A 22186-nucleotide genomic window follows, 5' to 3' on the forward strand; every position below is an offset into this window, starting at 1 on the left:
CTAAGTAAGGAGCACGATTTCTTATACTAAATATAGTCTGCATAAGTAAGTGTAACCATCGCACTCTCTTTTTATTTCAAGGCACATGCAACCAATATACTAAGTACGTGGCCACAGCCGCAAGGACCAAGAGCAAAAGCTAGTTGACAACCAAACCAAACACAAATGTCAACAAATTTGCACCAAATGCCATTAAATATCGCTAAATTTGACCAACCCCAAACAAATGAAACGAGCAAAGCAGCAAAAAGCTCGACAGGTAGGCATCAAACCAAAACGAAAAAAATATATATAAATAACTGGCCAGCAAATTACTACAAAGAAAACTAACTGCATATTTATGTATCTGCAATCGGATACTACTATTGATTTAACATCTCAAACTTAGTGAAAATTCGTTTACAGTCTGGTGGGAACGGCAAAAAAAAGGCAATTACATTGCAATTGTTGAAGTGTTGTCACAGTAAGCTATTCGGTTTTCGGCTTTCACCTCACTCACTGACACACTTTCTGCTTTATTTATTTTTGTTGACATATCGATATTATGAATATATGTATGTATTTCAAATCAAAGATAGGCTCTTTGAATACCAAATTGTATGTCAATAACAATAAATAATAAATTTAGGCTCTTAGAAGTCACCTCATTGACATTTATTAAGGTCATGAAAGGTTAAGGCTTTGGTGATAGCACAATACATTTCCAAAAATTAACCTTCAATTATAGGCATTTTAACTCATTCTTCAAACTTTTACGGTATAAAGAGAATTATTGCAGTACTTTGGCCAGAGGTTACTCATACGCCAAGGCATACCACTAATCTGTTTATTTCAATTATGGGTTAAATAATAAATAAGCAAGTACAGGCTAATAGCGATCCGAAAACGTCGCCGCGAGTTTAGCTGACTTAATTGTAAATATATACGTTGTATAAAAAGCGTTAAGTATAATTAGGGGATTCACAAGACGTGTTAACCGTCGTAAAATCTTAAGGTTAACATCTTTTTTAATTAAAATGGTTTTAGGGGATTTCTAACTAAACCGAAATTCTTTTAAACTGATAAAGAATATATAATTAGCCAACCCCCAACCATTTTAACCGCTATTTTACATAAACAAGTGTTAAGCTTAAGATTTTACGACGGTTAACACGTCTTGTGAATCCCCTAAATATATTTTCGGGGTGAATGCGGTAATTGTAAAACCGTTTAGATACGATATAATTAGTATCGTAAACAATCAAATCATTTTGTCCACTTAAAGTAGCTCGACAGGCTTTTTGGTAACGAGCAGTTTTTTCCGACTTTTTTTTTGTCAGCTTAAACCCAACCGGAAGGCGCTCGTAACACCAAACATAAATATAATAAGAGAGCTCCAAACTTTCAGGCTTTCCTATTCATCCATATTTCAGAAAAGAACATGCAAAAAAGAACTATGTCTCCCAAATAATTCTATTCCGGTAACCATGGCTTATCTGTGGTATTAAGTGCATTTTCTGTGGTAACATATTTCCAATTAGAGTGAGAGAAATATATAATAATCGGTTGAATATGCGATGCTTAGAAAGCTCTGCTCTCAAGATGTACTTATGATAGAAATCTCGTATTGCAGTCTCGGTTTACCTGTCATATCTTTTGATATTCTCCCTTCTTCGATGGAGATTGTAGGCATCATTCAACACTACGTGAAAATGTTGGTCACGTGTGAAAAATCTACTCATATTTCGTCCTATAGATTGGGAATACATAATCCTGGTAACAAACACATTTTTTTACCAGCGAAAGACAAGAAGTGATGGAGCTTTCTTTATTCAAAGAATTAATGGCGGGCCACATCTTGGAAAAGGAACTACTCTCTACCTTATCAATTACCTGGAAAGGCGGGAGGGGAAAAGTTTAGGTTGCTCCAGAAAACGATCCATAAATTAAAAAGCTAAAGATTATTTTGATTGGATATTTATAGAGAGTATGTCTGCTGAGAAGCAGCAGGTGTTTCCTGAGAAGTGCAGACAGGGTGGTGATGAAATTCCTTTTCGGACAGAGAAGGCACTACAAGACTGATTACGGTACACCATCCATGGGGGATGAAAGATGGTCACCACAGCCATCGTCATGATCTACATTACGTGCATCTTGTTAGAAGGTTGAGGATGGTACAGAGCATTTTTTCTGCAGAAGGCTGGCTTTAGACAGACTGAGATGGTGCATTTTTTGGGTCGAATTTATTTGAGAATAGAAGAGATACAATTTCATTCCCTTGACAAACTACTAAGCTTTATAAAATAGTCTTGTAATTTTGCAGAGATGTATGTAGTTATTCCCGCAGCCATCTGTGCTATCGTATCCTCTTAATCCTTGCTCCATAGCTTAAGTAGAAAGGACAACTAAGTAGAAAAAAGGACAGCTATGCCTGCTATGCGAAATTTTACTGCCTAGAAAATGAGCACATATCGCACACCGTCTTCAAAAGAGTGACAACTCAAAATTTGGCATTTTTGAAATTACGCGCTAAAAATGTACACAGGGCTCTTATTTACCAGCAAAATCTGGAGCAAATATTGGCTACAATTCGTTATAAAAACCTAAGCCCTTGCCCATATTATTAGCATGTGCTACGAAATAGTTTTTCGCATTTTCTGGCGATTTTCTCCTTGCCATCTCTTTACAATGCAGTTGCCATAAATGTCCCTGTACCCGTACAAGAGTCCAAAGAACATTTAGTTGCCAGCAGACTGAGAGTCCTGAGGCATTGTATTGCTATTTTGGACGTTGTTCCGTTGGATTTTAATGATTTAATAGTCGCTTTGCTATGAAAGTATGTAGTGATGCGCCATTCTGGAGGTTCGGAAGCGGAATGATTTTAGAAAGCACTACTTCATAACATGGTTAAAGAATTAATTTAAAAATATACTATCTCAATATAATTTCGGAAATCTGAAATAGGGCGTTTTCGAATCATCATCCGAGATAGGACGAGCTTTCACTGAACTATCGATGTGTTCTTTGCATGTCTATGGCTAAAAAATCTGAGCAGCAAACTCAACGAAACTCTCGGTAACATTGCCAAGCCCGAAATAGTAGTTCCAATGATACTGAAGAACCGTGATGCATGAAATGATATTATTAATGCCGCAGCGAAAAAATGATGATCGAAAAATACCAATAGTGATGAGGCTTCATCAGCTTAAAAGGATGAGCCTAACAAGTGGAAAAGCGGAAATAAAATTTTGTAAATGGACGAAACTCGAATTAGAAGCTAAATTTTGAATAGTGCCTGAATAATTCAGTGGGAGGGAGAACCAGGATGTATGCACGAATTTATATAATACAAAATATTTACTAGTTCAAAAAGTGGTGGGCAGACACTGTGGCTAATGGTAACCATTAGTTACCACCAGCAGTGTCCAGGCTCAGGAAGATGCATCAGACCAGGCCGAGCATAATATGAAGTGCCATCGAATTATAACTTAAAACAATTAAATTATATGGCAATTGAGAAGTGTATGTGCAAAAATTTTATCAATTTCATAAAGGGAATTTTTGCACATGCAGCAGTGCATAGCATGCACTTAGGCGCTTGGTGTTAGTAGTCGCGCCAAAACAGTAGGCGGAACCAACTTGATAACAATAAATGTAGAGCAGAATATTCAAACCACCTATAGACAAAGTACTAAGAAAACATTTAAAAAAAATCAGAGGTTTAGCGTTCTAAAATCTTACACTGAAGGGGTTCAGGCTTTTAATACTTTCTCCCTCGAAAACGATAACTATCTGAAGAGCAACAAACTCTTTACACAGACATCTACGAATATCTTAATATTGCTTATCAACATCTTCGAGAAAATTCCTGTAATTTTTAAATAAAAGGAAAACGTAGTCAGTCAGTCATTTGAACTTAATTCTTATGTGTAGGTCAAAAACACGCCTTAGGTTGTTAAGCTCCTTTTAAGGCCACCTGTGAGTTTTTCACCTGACCACTTACTTCGCTTAATTTTGTATCGCCACGATATTACTTTTATCTACTCTTAAATAAATAAATTTGTCTACTCACCCGCATTTTTCATTAGCAAATCGAAGTTTTTGCCCCAACTTCTTATCTCCTCCAGACTGGGCCTGTGAGTTGTGCAAAATTTAAAAAACAAGGATAATTATGAGTGCATATTAAAATAATATTGATATTTATACTCACTGTTCACCGTCCAGTAGCAGATCCATGCTCGCTGGATCACGTCTTGTTGGTGCATTGTCTTCCGCATTTTTTATTGCCAAACTGGAAGGAAGAAATTGAAATCACCAAAAATTAATACAGCACATATATATATTTACAGACTAAACTATTGTGTATTAAACTCCTCTTATTATCTTTTTATTTATATCAAAATATATCTACAATAGCATTTATTCATATTTTATCTGCCCACAAATTCAACAAATTTTCCTGTCTGAAAAAGCTCATTCCGTATGTGACCAGCTGTTTGGTTACTTAGCATAAAACTAAATCACAGATATCGTCTGCAGTGACTGACTGACTGCTGTATAAATTCATTGTGAATTTAATTAGAATTGGAGAATGGGAACAGCTGTCGCGGGTGAGCGATATGGCCGGTAGTGTTTGTATGCTTTTAAAACATTTCTGCATGAATGTTTGAAATGGCTGGAGTTGTTATTAAAATAAAAAATAAAAATACATAGAAGCACTTGTATGCGTGTATGCATTTTGTAATTACCCTCCTGTGTAAAAGTGGATCGTAAAAGTTAACGATAAGCACAAACACTCGTATCTAGCTTTCATGCAAATACAAACCAGAAATATACAATTTTTGTTGCATGTACTTTAGAGCGTGTCAGAACACTGAGTCTGAAATATTTTTGCAAGGCAATTAAAAAAAACAAAATTTTGGCTTTTCACATTTGTCCAGGTTCGCCTTTTTACATTTTTCGTCATATCTTTTTCATATGATATATCGATGTACTTATTTGTCGCGTGGAGACAATCTTTTTGTTTCAAAGTTCAAAGTACCCCAAGTACCCTGTTCTAGTACTTACCCACCAGATCTCCGTTCTTATCACCCTAACAAACCACCCACCCTAATGTCAGTAAATTAAAGCTCACCAAAAATGATTAAACTTTTGCTCAGGAGGTATTTCGAGTATTTTATAAGAACTATTAAAAAAAGTATTGCCATGGTTCGGCCAAAGAAACATTTTTTTTTTTTAATTCCCATGCAAAACTACTTTAGACCTTTTAGAACTTTTGTTTGCTTGTAAGGTGGTACGGTCTAATGTACATGTACTTTTTTATACATATGTATGTGCATACAAACACAAGTGCGGAAAACTAAATGTGAAAGTGGATTTTCATGTATCTTTTATTAACTTATTTAGTTAAATTTACTTTATTTTCCTCGTTCGCGTGCAAAACTTATTAATTGCTTTTTTTTTTGGGAAATATAATTTTGCAATTTAATATTTTTTTCTTCATTAGGTAAGACTAGGTGGGACTGGGTTAAAGTGATAGTACAAGGTAAGGCTGGCATATTCCACCATAAACAGTTTTCCTTTATGAATAGTGTCTGCTAAGCTTTTTGCGGTCAAAACAAGATTTCAGCAGTTTAATGAGGTAAAGTTTTTAGACTCGGTCTTGAAAGATGTGAGCAACTTTAAAGAAATGGTTTTGGTTGGATTTTTTTATCTTATTATTTTTCAAACAGCGGAAGCAGCGAAGATCTCATTATAAGTAGTATCTTGTCAAAATACTAACCAGAATTAAAGTATGTATTGTGGCTTTGCGAGCCCAAGAAGCTCCATTGATCATTCTCGTTTCGCTGTGGGGCAGAAATATCCTACACCTGTTCTTGTTCTAGCTCAGTATTCGCTGAGAGCTAACATGAGACCTATCTGTCCAAGAGTAGTTTAGAGGTTTTCAAACATGCTCACACCCTCTCTCTTCCCTATTAGATTGTCTCAAGAGTACTTTTCATGGCCAACCGATTCCCTGTGCACATTTAAGGCAATGTAATATCCATATAAGTCTAACAAGAAAATAATTAGTTACTTTCTCAATAGCAGCGAAATGCCTACACTACAGTGATCCGGAAGCCTAAATTCGGGTTGAGCTCTTCCAACTACTGTTTCCCATCCTCTCAACTTTGTTGAGGCTATGTGTAGAGAAAGGACTGATTTCGACTAGACTATCAGAACAAAAATCTTAGATATCTAGAAGCATCGACTCCAATATCACGAGACCCAATCTCCAAGGTCTGAACGCAGCCGATGCCGGAACGGGATTAACTTTGGTATCGTCAGAAGCTAGTGCGAAGTGCCCCCCTTATTCTACCGAAGGTGACTCGCTGTACAAACCACAGTGTCTTAACTAAATAAGTGTCATGTATTTTGTCACGAATTTCCTACATACAGAATGAAAAATGCCGAAGAAGATGGGACTACATCGGAACCACTTAGCTACTCAACAGCTCTTAGAAGGGATGACGGAAATTTCTTGCCAAAAAACATAGTACACAGTAGTGCCGGAAGCATCCAACCGAGAAAGAATTAACTTAGTCTAAAATAGCTTTGTATATCGGGCAAGGCCAAAAGGCTTAGCAGCGCTTTTAGAGAGCCAGTAAATAACTGTGGGAAAGAAGTCCCAACTCTTATCAATTTCTTAAAGTAAATTGAGCTAAATACTCAAAGCAACCGGATAAATTTGGTGTTAAAAGTCATTCGTTGGAATTCGGTGCACATTTCGTTCTCTGTTTGTATAACGACGAAACGGCCGCACCTCTTCGACCATTACTTATCGCGGGTGGAAATTTTCCGCAACTTACGCTGCACTGTATTGCAGCCTCAAAAAGCGACATTGCTACAAGCAGGATGGAAATATTGTTAGAAACCTTTAAGTGAAATAGCTGCAATTTTCGGGAACTTCGAGTTGTGCATTCAGCGTATTGTCGAAAATTTTATCTATAGCCGATAATTACTTCTATAACTGCTCTTGATGTTTCCACAGGATTGTATTGATGCGTCGGCCCTGCACTGTAAACTCTACTGACCCTGATTTCCTTCCAATGCTTCTGCCTTTTCTACCGGTATAGGTAGACTTATCTTAAGCATCCACAGATGCATTTTTTTCTATTGCAGAATTTGGCTTCATTTCTATTTTCACAAAATGCTTACCGTTTAACAAAAGTGCTAGGTCAGCAGCGAAAGCTGCAAACTTTCCTTGTGGAGGGAGAAATATATGAAAAATATCGGTGAAATTATGTTCAGCTATTCGCTCACTTCGGCATTGCACAGAAATGTTCGAATCGAGCAATAGCTCCGAACAATTTTCAGAATGTAAGCAAAAAAAGGCCCAGCATTATTTTATTTCAGCTAGCCGAATTGAAGACATTTTAATTGTGATTCCGAACTGCCGACACCACTCAAGTTGGCACATCTCGTGTTGAATGACCTTTACGAAAACCGAATTGAGTTCATTTGTTCAGGAATGTTGAAGAATCCTATGACCTTATTTCTAGCAAATTAGGAATCTACACTAGTACTACTACTACTACTACTACAGTAGAATCCTTTCATAAAAACACTTTTGAGGTTAGTCCTCTTACAAATTGACGATAATGACAGCATCAGGTTGACTTTTCGATACACATACCAAATATCGCGTTTATTTTGACCATCGCTTAAGATATCATAAAAATCATAGAATAATGATTACTTTTATCAAAAAGATAACAATAAAATTAAGTGACCATTACAAATAATCGTAAAAATATAAATACAAAAATAACGTTTTTGCAGTGATTTTAAAGTAAGCCTTCATAATAACCGTTTTGTAGCCGATGTAATTTAATGATCTAAAATAAAAAAATAAATAAATAAATAAATCTGAAAATAACGCTCTAATTATCGGAAAATTAAAAAAAAAAATAACAATTAAAAATCATAGAATAATGATTATTTTTATCGAAAAAAATATCAAAAACTGATTAAAAATTATCGTAAAAACATAAGTAAAAAATAACGATTTTACAATTATTTTAAAGTAAACATTTTTTTATGGTTCCTGTAAAAACCCGATATTTAAAATCTGCGCCGGATATATAAAATTCGGTTTTCCCAAACGTTTACTTCTTTGCTTGTTTTTATTATTTTTCCATATAACAATCACATCGCATTGAGTGTTGAGCGTACTTCTGCTATTTAGATACAAACAAGTTTATTTTTATACTCTTATCATTCTCAACACGTTTTCCCTAGATTTCGGCCTATTTATATTTACTTGTTTGTGTTTTTTGTTTTTGTTTGCTCTGTACCCACTTTTTTCAACATCATCAACACCAGTCATATGTGTTGTTTTCTTCTTTGTGACAGAAGTTTTGTTTTTATAGATAAGAATTTATCTATAATTTCATCGATTTGTCTGACTTAGTGACTAGTATGCTACCAATGCCAAAATCGATAAACAAAAACAAACCAAAAGCGTCTATTTTTACATTTATTTTTAACCGCATTGATTTTTGCCTTGAACTGCAGTCAAAAGAATTCCTTGTTAGTGTTTTTTTTTATACATATTTTGCAAATAAAAACTATTTTTATTCGCATTAATTATTCCCGTCACCTGCGCGTCGGTAATACATACCTCTGTTTCAATTTTTTTATCAAACTACGCCAGCGTTCACTCATAACGACTGCCACAGGTATCACCAAAAAAAAAACACTGCCAGCGAGCTCTCACAGGGACATGCAGTTCGATTTTTTGGTCACACTATTAAAAATGTTTTCTTTTCGTTTCATTGCTTTTCCTTGCTGTTCGAGTTCATCAATCATTTGACGCATTAACACACTGACTGCTTCCTGCAGTCAAGCATATGCACAGCACTATTACTAAGCTATACTATTGTTTGTTGTTGCCAATCATTAAAGCATTACACTCAACAATCACTGAGCGAGCACAAGAAATCATTTATCAAACCTTGACCACCACCACAAGCGCCCAATGGCAAATCTATTATTAATTATATACGACTAGTTACTCATACGCCCCGTCGCCCAAATATTTCAACAGTATTTTGTTGGTTGAACTGCATAATTAGTAGCCAACTTGGCTGCCACAGACCGCACAGTTCCCAATCGACAGTCGGCCTTTTGACTGTGACGCGCTTAATGGTGTGCCGCATACAAATTGGTCCGCACCAAACAAAATGCGCCACAACAACAACCAACAATAACAATGGCGACTACGAGGAAGACGTGGCAACGGCGGCGGTAGCGACGGCTGAACAAATACCATATGTATACGTATGTAAGTATGTATGTATGTAGCTACAAAACACAAGTGCCCGCGCTAAGCCAAGCGTCTCTGACGGAAGCTAACGTCAACAAGCGCCGGCTTGACGGCCGCAAGCCTACATAATACTGGCTTACTGAGTGCGGATAGGTTGGATAGGACTACTCATCATCACGAGTGCTTGACTGTCACCAACAGTTGTATTTGTTATGTGACCATATACATATGTATATGTATACATAAGTGGCTTAGTGCCATTTGTGTGCTTCTCAAAAGCGCTGATGTTTTTTCTTTTTGTTTATTGTTTTTAGTGTTTTTGCAGGACAAGTTGTTGTTGCTGTTGTTATTGTTTTGGCACGTGAAAGGACAATATTGACATAGCGCTTGAGAAGGATCCAAACTTATTTGCATACACATACATACATACATACGTATGTAAATATTTATGAAAGTTTGACAACAGGCATATGGTTATTTATACTGAAATCTGCAGCTAGCTAGTAGAATAAGATATACATAAATATTATGTACATATGTATGTGTGTATAGTTTTGAGCTACGTATTTATATACCTTTACTTGTTGCAAGTGGTGCGTTGGTTGTATTGCACGAGATCTACAACAGAAGGTATGCAATTCATGAGGAATTTTAATTGACAATTGATCGCGGGATAATTATTTAAAAACAACGAAAGAGTTCATCGTCAATTTTATTGATTTATTTATCGGTACTGTTATCGATATATTTATAGATATTGGGCTCTATATATATATTTATCGGTAATATTATCGACATATTTATCAGTTTTGGATTCGATATATTTATCGCCAATGATTTCGATATATTTATCGACAATGTTATCGATATATTTTTCTATGGTAATTTTTTTGTTATCAAAAAATACCAATATCTTCACTTATATGGACATTCAGCTACGCAATTAAAGCCATCATTATTGATATACGTATGTATGTATGTACATTAGGGCATTACATTTGAGAGCCGCCAGAGGGCGCTTCCGTACCTTTTTTCCGAAAACCGACAACATTGTTACGAAAATTCACGAAATCTGACTTTCTCATAATGCAATATCAATTTTTAAATAGCTAAAAATGTTCAAATGTCTGGCTCGAAATTGATTTTAGACCTATAGTTTCTTGGGCAAAAATGCTTGAAATTACCCAAATAATCATAGTCGCAATTTGCCTCTGTTAATTTTTTTGGGCCCCTACAAATCGACCCGCCCTAATGTACATATATTACTTTGTCGACATACATAAATATATTAACGATTGTCTCTAATGCTAAAATTTTTTCATACTCCTGGTAATATTTTCTCAGGCACTTTCAACATTTGAACAAGTACATATGTTGAAATTCTAAATAGCGCCAGCACTCCACCACTTAAACTTCTGAGCCATAGACGACAATAATGCACTCAAGTATTTTCAATTAAAGCCATACGCATTCGTTAAACGCTAATCCCCTCGAGTGAAAAAACAAATAAACAATGGAAAATTTACACCCAAGAACGCAACAAGACAAATGTAATTATGTTCACTGACTTCACGTTTAACAATTACAAGTGTCACAAACAAAATACATAATATGGGCGCATAGTTGTGGACATGTATACATGTGTATGTGTATGTAAGTATGGGAATGCAAGCATACCCTGCAGAAAAAAAGTTATCAATTTATAAAAAATACCCAACTTTTAGTTAGATATTTTAAGGGGTTTCTATAAAGTATACAACTTGTAGTTAGCTAGAAAAAGTTAATTTGAAACTAGTTTAAAACATATGCAGATGTAATCGGGTGATTGTTTTCTTTAAAAAAGTTTCTATTAAAATATCCTCATACAAGATTTTATTTTGCTTTCTGCACCTCACAAATTTTTCAAATTGAGGAAAAATAAAAGGAAGATCGAAATTTTATATTATCATTTTGAAGATATGTCTGACGAAGTTCGAATATGGGATCACCTACACGCCAAGGTTGCTAAATGTGCCGGGTTTAATAGAAATTGATAAACAGGGTACCGAGATACACATATGTAGGCGTAAGTGGGCGGTGCCACGCCCATTTTCCAAAAATTTCCCTAAAAGTCATTTATAAAAAGTTAAAAAACATATTCTAAAAAAGTAAAAATAACAACTCGTGCTCATATACCCGTAGTTGTCAGTCAGCTAACACGCTTACTGCGAGTATGACTTAAATAACTTAAAAGTCATATGATTTAAAAATCGGTAGCTATAAGCAATAAGCGCCTAAGTCGAAAAACCTGAATTCGTGAAAAGCGTTTTAAACACTTGGATTGTCGCCATTAAATTTTACTAGAGACTCTAAAAGACAAGATTAACGTAGTTTTTTTCATGATAAAAACATAGTATCGTAAAGTCGTTCTCTCAATTCATCGGCCATTATTTTTTTTTTTTTTAAGTTTGCCAGCATTTTAAAATCACATAAAATTGAGAGTAAAAAAAATAAATTGTTCAAAGTTTTTGTTGTTTAAGATTGAAAATGAGAATATTTGTTAGAGTTTGTGTGTAAAATTTCAAAATTAAATTGCTTGCAAACGTCAAGAATTTGAAAAATTCCTCTCAGCGGTTCCACCTTCCTATATTTTTATCATGGTTTTATACAAGATTTTTCAAATAATTTACATCAACTTGAGGCCAAATAGACAAAAGTTCAATACACTGTAAAAAAAAATTTTGACGTTCAGGGACACAACGTCAGCTAGTACACTATTCTAGAGCTCTTCGTCTTTCTTAACTGCCATACCGCATTCGTGCATCTACAGTTGTTGGGACATAAGCATTTGGTAGGTTTTCGAGAGGTGCCGCTTTGAGTCCACTCACCGACATCTCACATTGAAATTCCAAATGAACTGTATTAAACAAAAAACATACGTGCCATTTAGATCAGTAGCCAGCACTGCAGAAATTCTGAGTATCTGGACGAAAAACTATTTATGGGATATTAACGGGCCTATTTTGAAGTCATCTTAACATCATTAAGGGAGGATAAGAGTGCAAAATCTGGGCTATAGGTAGATGAAACAAAACCTCCCAGCCAAGTTTTCTTAATTTTTCGAAATCATGCAGCTTGTGTATGGCGCAGAAGCAACTTATGAAGGAAACAATTTTTTCACATTATTTTCTGTGAGAGCCTAATGTATATATGTACATACATACATACGTACATGTTAACAAATTTTTTAGATATAAAATATGTTCACTAGGGTGCCTCACCAAAAAAACCTAAAACAAGTAAGCTAAACCGAATTGAAAATGCCTCCCAAAATCTTATTATGATTTCGTTGGTTAAAATTTTAAACATTTTTGTAGACATTTTAAGAACTTATTTTCTTTATAAGATAATCCGTTTTTTGGCGGTATTTTCAAAAACTATATTTTCACTGGAAGAAACAATTCCGATTTTTTTTTTTTTTTGTATGGTGAGTGAAGCACTCTAATGTATTTTCAGTCAAATAAAGAATTTAGATACACATAACAAGCGAAAGACAATTTAAGCCAACTTGTGTAGGAAAATGAGTAAATAAATAAAGGGTGACGCATACATAAGTATTTAGGGTAGTGCTGTCAGTGATTGCATTCAAATCTTATAAACACAAAAGCTTTCACATGGAATTTTTATAGACAGATATAACTTAAAACAACAACAGCAGCAAAACAGCAAGTAGCACAACAACAATAACAACATTCATGTCCAGCACAGAAAGTCGATTACCCAAACTTCTTGCGCACATAATGTGTCACCGTCCGCCGGTGAAGACTCATGTCCAACTTTGGTGTAGTCGAGTGATTAGAGACAGCAAAGCCATAATATTGTACCCGCATAATAAATTTGCGCGAATATATGTATGTACATACATGTATGTAAGTCAACAAAATGAGAAAATTCTATTAGTTAATTACACACGCAGCTGCTTAGCGGACAGGCATAAAGTTGTAGCGAATTTGCGAGTGCTTTTGTTAGCAAAACTCTTTCGCTACTACATACGTATAACATACTTATGTGCGAAATTACGTATGTTTTTATAATCACACCGCAAACATTTTTGTGAAAATTATGCTCAGCACACCACTAAACTAAAACAAAAAAAAAAAACAAAAAAAATACGCAAAATAGCCACTAAAATTTTAAAGCACAAAAGTTTGTAGATAACCGTCCGCAAGTTAGTGCACGCATACACACACACACACACAAACAGCGGGTCGCGTATGAACAAAGGCACCGCAACTCACGAACTTTAATGCTAATAAATTCTTTGCTTTTTGCGGTTAGATGAACGCGTTTGCTGGACGAGCGAAAAAATTCAACTGAGTCCTATTAAAATCGAGCGTTGAGTTAAAATGTTGGCAAATAGCAATGAAAACAACAGCACGTTTGTGTGTGTGAGTGCGAAGAGGCCAAATGTGGCTCCAGTATTGCCACAGACAAATATTTTTTCCCCTACCAAAATTTCCTACCATATCCAACTAAAACCTACCAAACATTTTTTTTTTTTTTTTTTTGAGTTTGTAATATTTTTTTTTTCAATGTCAAATTTATTATAAACATAGATAACATAATGGCTGCATTTCTTTATTCATTCTGAACGTTTGAAATAATCTTTTTTGTTTACTTATTCTTTAGAACGTTCCTGATGATATGTGAACGTATATTTCAAACGCATTCTGTTTATTCCGGCTGTGAAATGGGATTATCCGGAATGTATAAAGAAACGCAGCCAATATTTAGTAAAACTAAAACACAGCTAGTACAATAAAAACAAATTAACTGCGCATAACAATTCTTTTCACTACACAGACTTATCCAAATGTATGTCTCCTTACTCACAGCGAAAAAGACGCATAAAAAAAATCGGCGAAGAAAGACTCTTAACATAGGTGACGGCAAAGAAAGACGCGTTAACTTTTTGACAGCGAAGTATGTATGCGAGTGTAACAAAGAATTTTTCCGGAATGATGTTGAATCCATGTTTATTCGACTTTCTTCGTCGAAATTTTCTCAAGCGTATCTTTCCGTAAATTATATTCACGCGTCCTTTTTCGCCGTCCGAGAGTCTTCTTTCGTATCTAGTGACGATATTATTACTAATATTAAGTCGGAGCTACTCGCGCTGAGACGTAAGAAGATATATTGCGCTAAATCCTAATTGCAATCACTCCAATCTTAAGCTATTCAAAAAGCTCAGCACTTTGGATGACTCCATGTTCCAAATTTTAGATAGAGAAGACAATCGTTCTCGAAGATGTATCAAACTACGATTCATGATTCGTGAGCAGGCAGCTAAAATATACTCTGGGGTTTCCTTCACCAGCGCACAAAACCTACAGTCCGTCTCTAAAGAAAGACCCATTTAATTCAAATGGTTCGTTAACATGCAGTGTGCCTTCAGGGAGCTAGTAGGAGTTCTAAGTTCAAGGTGTCTTTCGAAGTTCCTCCTGGAAGGAGCTATGAATCTCTTTGATTGTCTTATTTTCTTTGAGTTCCGCCAGTTGATAGCAATCTGCGATTATTCCCAGCTAGCTCCTAAAGCATAGCTCGGGACCATACACGCGCATTTGGTTTCCACGCTTTGCGAAGCAGTCATCCCTTTCCTCCTTCAAACCCTTCATATCCCGAAACCCACCACAGCGTTACGCTATTGTGGCCTCTCAGGTGGTTCAAGAGTCCACAAGCCTTTCATGCCGATTTAAAAGAGTCTATGGCCTTTAATGCTGCCTGAATATCCGATATAATTTTTATTTTGGCCTCATTTGCCTTCTAGGATGACATTCGCGAACACAGACTTCGATTGCGACGATCTCCGCCTGGAATATGGTTGGGTACGAGCCCGTTGGCAGACTTTTATGGAATCTTGGTCCAAGCACCCCATAAATTATATACGGATGTTCATATTGTATATTGGCAACAATATATATGTATTTCCATGTTTGCGGCCACCGTTATATGAACGCACCGGTGAAACATTCGCGTAAACAGGTTACTAAAATGTCTGGCGATACATATTTTCTATTTTTTGCAAATAACTATTACTCATTGTCACGAAACCTACCAAAATCCAATCAAGTCTACTCACCTACCTAATGGAAAAAAAAACTACCAGTTTTGGTAGGAAAAGCCCATGTGTGGCAACACTGTGTGGCGCACTCGTTGCTATGTGTGGCTTACTCAGGTTGTTTTTTTTTTTTTTTTGGTATTTTATTGTATATACAATTTCAAGGGATATAAACAAAAACAGCCACCAACATTGTTGAGTTAAGTATGCGCGGATGCCTTTGAGGCGCTACCAACTAATGAGAGCCGGCACGGCATGGGCATGCGAGATGCCCCAAAGGCATTCAACAAGAAGAGGTAGGAGACATGCGAGGCACCAAGCCATGGCACGGAAAGTCACTAAGCAGGCAGCTTATAGAAGCAATGTTGCGGCAATAAAAAAATAAGCATGCAACCTAAAAATTAGTCGAATGAATATAAAAATTTATGAGCATATGCATACCTGTAATAGGTAAATAGGCATGTACATATATAACGCTCGGTGTCATTATCCAAATTAACAAAAAAAAACTGGAGAAAAACGGCTTTAAAATGTAAAGTTACTAATGATAAAGCTTTGAAATTTTTACACACCACAGAAGAAGAGGTAGATTAAAAAAAACAAAAAATATTATGACACTCTTGCAGCAAATGAGCATTATTTGCTTACAACTAACCAAATCTCTTCAACGCAAATGTACTTAAAAAGCGCTTGCCACACACTTAACGCTTCACACTTGGGGCGTTGCTCCACTAATACATTACATGCCTTTCAAACGCCTTATCCTCTTATTTCAACCACATCATTCAACTGTCACAGTGTGATAAAACAATACAAAACCAATTCTCGCAACATCCTCAGCATTTTCATCATTATTTTTTTTTTTTACTTTCTTGTGCGCAACTTTGCTGCAGTACCATCCGGAAAGACGACACCGCATACTCAACACCAATTTCCCCAGTGTCCTGCGTCTGTCTGTGCCGCATTCAACATGAATAATTAAAATATTTGCCAGCATTTGCAATGCTTTCTGTCGCTACATTATTGTCAAATAATAAAAATTGCTGTCATAGTTCATGGACGGAAAAGTACAAGCAAGTGTAGTGTAGTGAGCACACACATGCCTATGCGCTTATGTGTATACATTCACATTCATACGAGCGGCAGACAGAGGCAGAGCCAAACTGAGAGAGACAGTGTAAGTATGCGCAATGCTATGCACACTTATTCAAGTATAGATAGTCCCGAAAAATACCAAAAAAAAAGTTCCTCATGTCATTAAAAACAAAAAAGTACTCGCCCAGAATCATACGAGGCTTTGTCAAACTTTTCAACGATGTACCTTCGGGAGCTTTTCATTTATGGTTTCGCATTTTTATGAATGAAATGTGCGACAGGTAAAAGCTTACGATGTTATAGATGTTGTTGTTGTGAGCGCCATGTAAGAGCTTTTACTATTAATGAGTGGGAGGTGTTGCCATTTGAAAATATTTTTTACCAAAAATAAGAAAATAAAATGAGTGCGTGTAAGCGCTGCGCGCGGAAGAAGAGAAACTTCATTTTTTTCTTAAACGTTCTTTTTTTACTCGAGCTTTGTTTTTATTCTCCTTTTTTAATAAACTGAGTTTGCTTATTACACTCTAGGGACGCTAAAATGACAAAAATATGCCGAGACACGTAATCTTAATTTGGATCGTAGATTACGTACGCTGTTCTAGATCCAGTAATTTTTCCAGGATATATTCATTTTAAGTATGCAATGCGAATGAAAAACAATGAAAACACTGACATGAGGCCAGGTACGAATACGGCCATGTACGATATGGCGTATGAGTAACATAATTTCTTGATTCTACTCCATACAAAAAAAAACTGCACATTTAGTACATTTGATCATTCACAACTTGTTTCTCTACCCTACGATTTTCATGACTAGTAGATTCATTTTTAACCGAATTCCAAAAAAGGAGGAGTTTTGTGTTGGAAAGGTAGTGCCTCAGAGGTGGTCCCATTCTAATCTGGTTTAGATCCGATCAGTGGATCATGAAATATATATGTATATATATATATATATGTATATATTTTTTTAAGTAGGTTTTTTTTGCTAAAAATTACTTGTTTTTTGAAATATTTTCTCCTTTTTAGCGTTTGAATTTTTTTTATTAAAATGAAACTATCTTGAACTGTAAAAAAGGAATACAAAGCCATAATCTAGGACCCAATATTCAACTTACGTGTATCGGCGTTTTTTTTATCAAACCAAAACTTAAGATTGTCCCTACAGTGTAATTGAACTCATTGACAAACAGTCGCTGATGTCGTCGCTTAGCGCGCATATCCAATACCGCGTATAAGATAGTCCAGGAAAAGGTAGTTAGCGTATCTCGGTTTTGCTGAAATTTGCTATTTGAAACATTTCACTATAGAACTAAAATGTTGGAAAACTGTTAAAAATGGGTAACTACCACGCCCACTACACTAGTTGCCGGATACGGAAAATATTATCTGAATTCAATGAACTTGGGTTTGTAACTTGGATTAAGCTAGGAAGACATAAATATGCTGAAAATCGAACAACTGCGATGCCCACAAATTTGCATAGCTAATTTTGTATTCTAATATATGGCAAGGACTAGTAAAGATGCTCCAAAATAGCAAAAATTTGGTGTTGGATTTATTTTTGCATAAGAACGCGGAAATATAAAAAATCTGTGGATTGGCGACCAGCCACGCCTCCACGCCATTCGCATTACTACATCGATTTTTTTTTGCTCCACTTTTTGCGGACTCTAGGTAACAATTTTCAGCATTTTATATGGTACTCTTCCTCCCCAGCGTCAGTCTTTAGGTGCTACGGTAATTTACACGCTAAAGATTTCATGTAACGATTTCGGTGGAAGCTTTCAACGGAGGAGAAGGCTTTTTCCAAACGTAGTGCTCAAACGCTGGCCTGATATTTCTTCGAGGATCTACATTAAGTATAATGTGAACATGGATATTATAAATCTGGCGAAGTTTATTTTTGGCAAGTAGTGGTAATAAATGCATAGTACCAGGTTGACCGAGCTTTGCCCGGAGTGCATATACTTTTTAAAGTTTTCAAGATTTGGATAGGTTTAAAAAAATATTTTGGAAATAGAAAAAAAATTGGATTTCGATATCTATTAAGTAAATTCATTACTCGCAAAATTTAGGTGGCAACCCTATTCCGAAATACGCTAGAATGAATGGCATATATCTTGAGCGTATATGTACTGTGTATACATAAAAAAAAATGCCCATTGAAATTAACAAATTAAAAAATTATTACATAGAAACGTCGCAACCCTGATGGAAAATATTTCCTGATCAAAGCGCTCAACAATACTTTTCACTTGAAATCCATATTCGATGGTTTAGATAAATTGTGTAGAGTCGAAAATAAGTGGCAACCATACACTATTATCCTAAAGGATAACATTTTGGATTTAGGGAACGCATTGTTTAAGAACCTTCTCTTGGTACCCATGAATACTAATATTTTATCTTTTTTTCCAAGCAAAAAATTAAATAAATATGTGATTCAAAATAGGTGGCAACCCTATTAAAGATATTTTTAAATTAGGCATCTTTAAAATTCCTTCCATTTGATATCCATATTATGATGTTTTAATTAATTTGTAACTAATTTCGAATAGGTGGCAACCTTAAACGAGTAAATAAGCTAGTTTTGGTATTGATTTGTTATTCCTCATACTACATATCCTTGCATGAGTTGAATTGGCACTTTTGAAATTCACATAAAAACGCTGTCTCTTTTCTCTGGTAAAAATATGAAATTCGATATTCCTAGCATATATGTAATACTCCTATATTGGCAGTAAGAGCTAGTACCGTCCGAAAACACTACAGTACAGATATATCAATAAACACGTACGAAAGAAAAGGAACACACACGTTTATAAATAAACATGTACACAACACATATACAAAAACGGCACTCAAGTACACAATACATTGACAAAAACGGTACTAGACTGTCTCACTTTGATTTCGGAATGCTTACACATTGAGAAGTTAGCTTACTGGCAATATAGAAGTATTACATATATGATTCCTAGTAGGCAAATTGCCTCCATCCACATACAGTATGTATTTTATGGACTTTGTTCTAAACATCGTTTGGTGCTAACCATCACATGACTGTTGAGTACTCCCGGATATTTTAATGGAAAGAACAGATATGCTCCTCAGTTACTACGCTCAAATTTCGCATTCGAGTTTCTCTAAACGAAAAGCAGGTGTGCCTGAAAATATGCAACACCTACTTACATAAACCTCATACTGTCAGAATTTGCTGATTTCACGTAGTGATTTCCAGAGTCCCACAGCAGGTCTTTGGACTTGCAAAATTTCAACCAAAAAAAAAAATGTTTAAAAAAAGCGCTCACCAAAACTATTTCTGCTATGAAAACTTTTTCCACAAACTTTGCGCTATTGGCAACCATAAAACAAAATTTTCTCGTTAAAGAAAATGCAGCTTTTATTGGCAGCATAAGCATAGAAACATAGCATCTCATGCCACTCTCAAAATACACACACAAATGAGCGTAAAATTTCACTGGAACATATTCGCGAGCGTACAATTCCCCCAAACACATTCGCAGCATTTTCCAAACAGTCGTCGCCTGCGCTGATTTCCAATTTCATTCCAAGTCGCCAGCAGACGCGTGAAGCAAAGCAGCGCTGGAAAGCAAGCGAGTTGAGAGTAGGAGTGAGTGGAAGGTGTGGGGAGTAAAGGAGGTTAGGCTAATATGGTATATGTCTAATCTGATTGGAGCAATTAGGAAAGTCATAATGTTATTACTAAAAGTACATAATGCAAATTTAGTACAAGGCACAAAAGAAAGAAATGCGCGATGTAACTAGAGCTTCCAAACAACAGCGGCACCCCATGTCGTATGCGTAATTGTTTGACAAAAGCCTGATTTAGCAGGAAAGATATTACTGAATACGAAGTTATATCTATACTAGTACTCATTTCAACTGATTTTACCAACATACATAAATACTACACACATATTAACTAGCGCACCTACACAGTCATACGCTACGTTACAACAAGCATACATACAATTTACACTAAATTTCTACATAAATACTTATGTATGTACATACATAAAATTTTTGCGCATGAAATTAAATGAATGAATCAGTTCAGCTGCTGAACTCAACGCTGTGCTATGTTGCGGTTTTTGGCATCGCGCAATGTTTGTCTTATTTTTTGTTACTAACTAAAGCGTTCGCTTGTGTATATGTGTATGCTTGTGCGCATTGAAATTACATTACTATAAGCCTTTTTGAACACCCACACGTACTTGCCATTCCATTCTTGCTTTTATATGGACATCCTACGGTTCGCACGGCTCATCTATGACAGCAGCTGTACGTGAAACGACGAAAAAGCAAGTTACAACGACAGCTGCTGCTACTATGGCTGTGACTGCGACCATGTCAGATACAAACAATTTTCTACACGCATACATATACATACATATGTATATGTGCATGTGTATGTATGTATAAGTACGTAGTTGAGCATGTATGTAGGTGTGCAGCTACAATGAACGACCATGACCGCACAACAAATGCTTTGATGCGTGCAAAAGCTAGTATGGAGTTGAGTTGACTTGAGGTGAGTAGTGGTGAAAGATAGAGTAGATAGACAAAAAATAAAATAAAAAATTTAAACAGTATCCAAACCAGCTGTGTGCTTTTAGCTACAGCAATGTGCGTACATATGTATGCGTCAAAGGAAAAAATTCCCAGCCGTTTTTGTTTTTACTTTCCTCAGTCTGTTGCTCGATTATTGTTGTATTTCTCTGCGACTACAGGCTTTGCAATAAAGCAAGCAATATGCCGAATACTGATATTTGAGTCCCGTTTTCATAAATACGGCCGTGTGTATACAGATTTTAAGCTTAAGCTCACAAATTTTTCAGTGTCAGCCGTTAATGTCATTTCATTTTTTGCTCCTACACAACACCAACCTGACCTCTACTTGATCTGCCTACATTTAATGAATGGCAAAGAAGTGCTAGCACAAAAGTTCAACGAAAATTTGATCACTTGGGACCCTACAACAACGGTGCTGCTATTCTGACGGCCGTGCCTCTCAGTCCCATTCTCAGTGCCAAGCCAAGCAGTCAGCCACTAAACTTCAGTCAACCGCTCAACCGCTCACCCGCTAAACTGCCTGCCTACATCTTCATTTTCAGTTTCCTACTACTCTCTTTGTCTCTTTAGCGGCATTGCAATGCGCTTCTTCGCTCATTGAGTATAGCACAGCACAGCGCTCCCCCCACTGCGTATACGTAACATTTGTGGTTAAAGCGTTTGTGCTTGCTTCTGGGCGCTTTACAGGTTAGATTCAATCAAATCAGTTGGCGCATAGCTCTATGGGTATCTTGTATACTATACTGTTTTTCTTTTATATACATAATTACATACATATGCGTAGTACTTCGTTAAGTAAAAGTTTCTGTGTATAGTATATACACCACTTATTTGTTAGTGTGTAAGTGGTTGTGAAACATTAATTTGTAGCTTTTTCTTATACATAAATATGTATAATTGAAATCCGGCAATTTCGCACTTTGTTTGTCCTTTCCATTTGGCTTTTCTCGGAGTGCCTCCCTTATTTTGTTGGTGTTATTCAGTTGACAGTTTAAAAGTCAGCAGTAAATGACATTTATTTGCAAAGTTGTACAGATTTAATAGAATTTTACAAATGGCATGACTAAAGTTCACAATTGCTGTACAAGTAAATATTAAAAGTTAACTCG

General features: G+C 35.9%; 1 protein-coding gene across 3 annotated transcripts in view; it reads right to left on the minus strand.

The window, feature by feature from the left end:
- Window positions 1–22186, minus strand: part of Dhit (regulator of G protein signaling double hit) — a 63682-nt gene that overhangs the window by 3358 nt on the left and 38138 nt on the right. For all 3 annotated transcript variants that reach the window (XM_017615619.1, XM_017615676.1, XM_017615747.1), the window contains 2 exons: window positions 4190–4270; window positions 4052–4113 (listed from right to left, as the gene is read on the minus strand). In XM_017615619.1, coding sequence (XP_017471108.1) covers window positions 4052–4113; window positions 4190–4270 — 143 coding nt within the window. The remainder of the gene's footprint in view (window positions 1–4051; window positions 4114–4189; window positions 4271–22186) is intronic.

The sequence above is a fragment of the Rhagoletis zephyria genome, unplaced genomic scaffold (assembly GCF_001687245.7).
Source record: "Rhagoletis zephyria isolate East Lansing unplaced genomic scaffold, Rhagoletis_zephyria_1.1 Rzeph_scaffold_00001, whole genome shotgun sequence".
Taxonomy (NCBI): Eukaryota; Metazoa; Arthropoda; class Insecta; order Diptera; family Tephritidae; genus Rhagoletis; species Rhagoletis zephyria.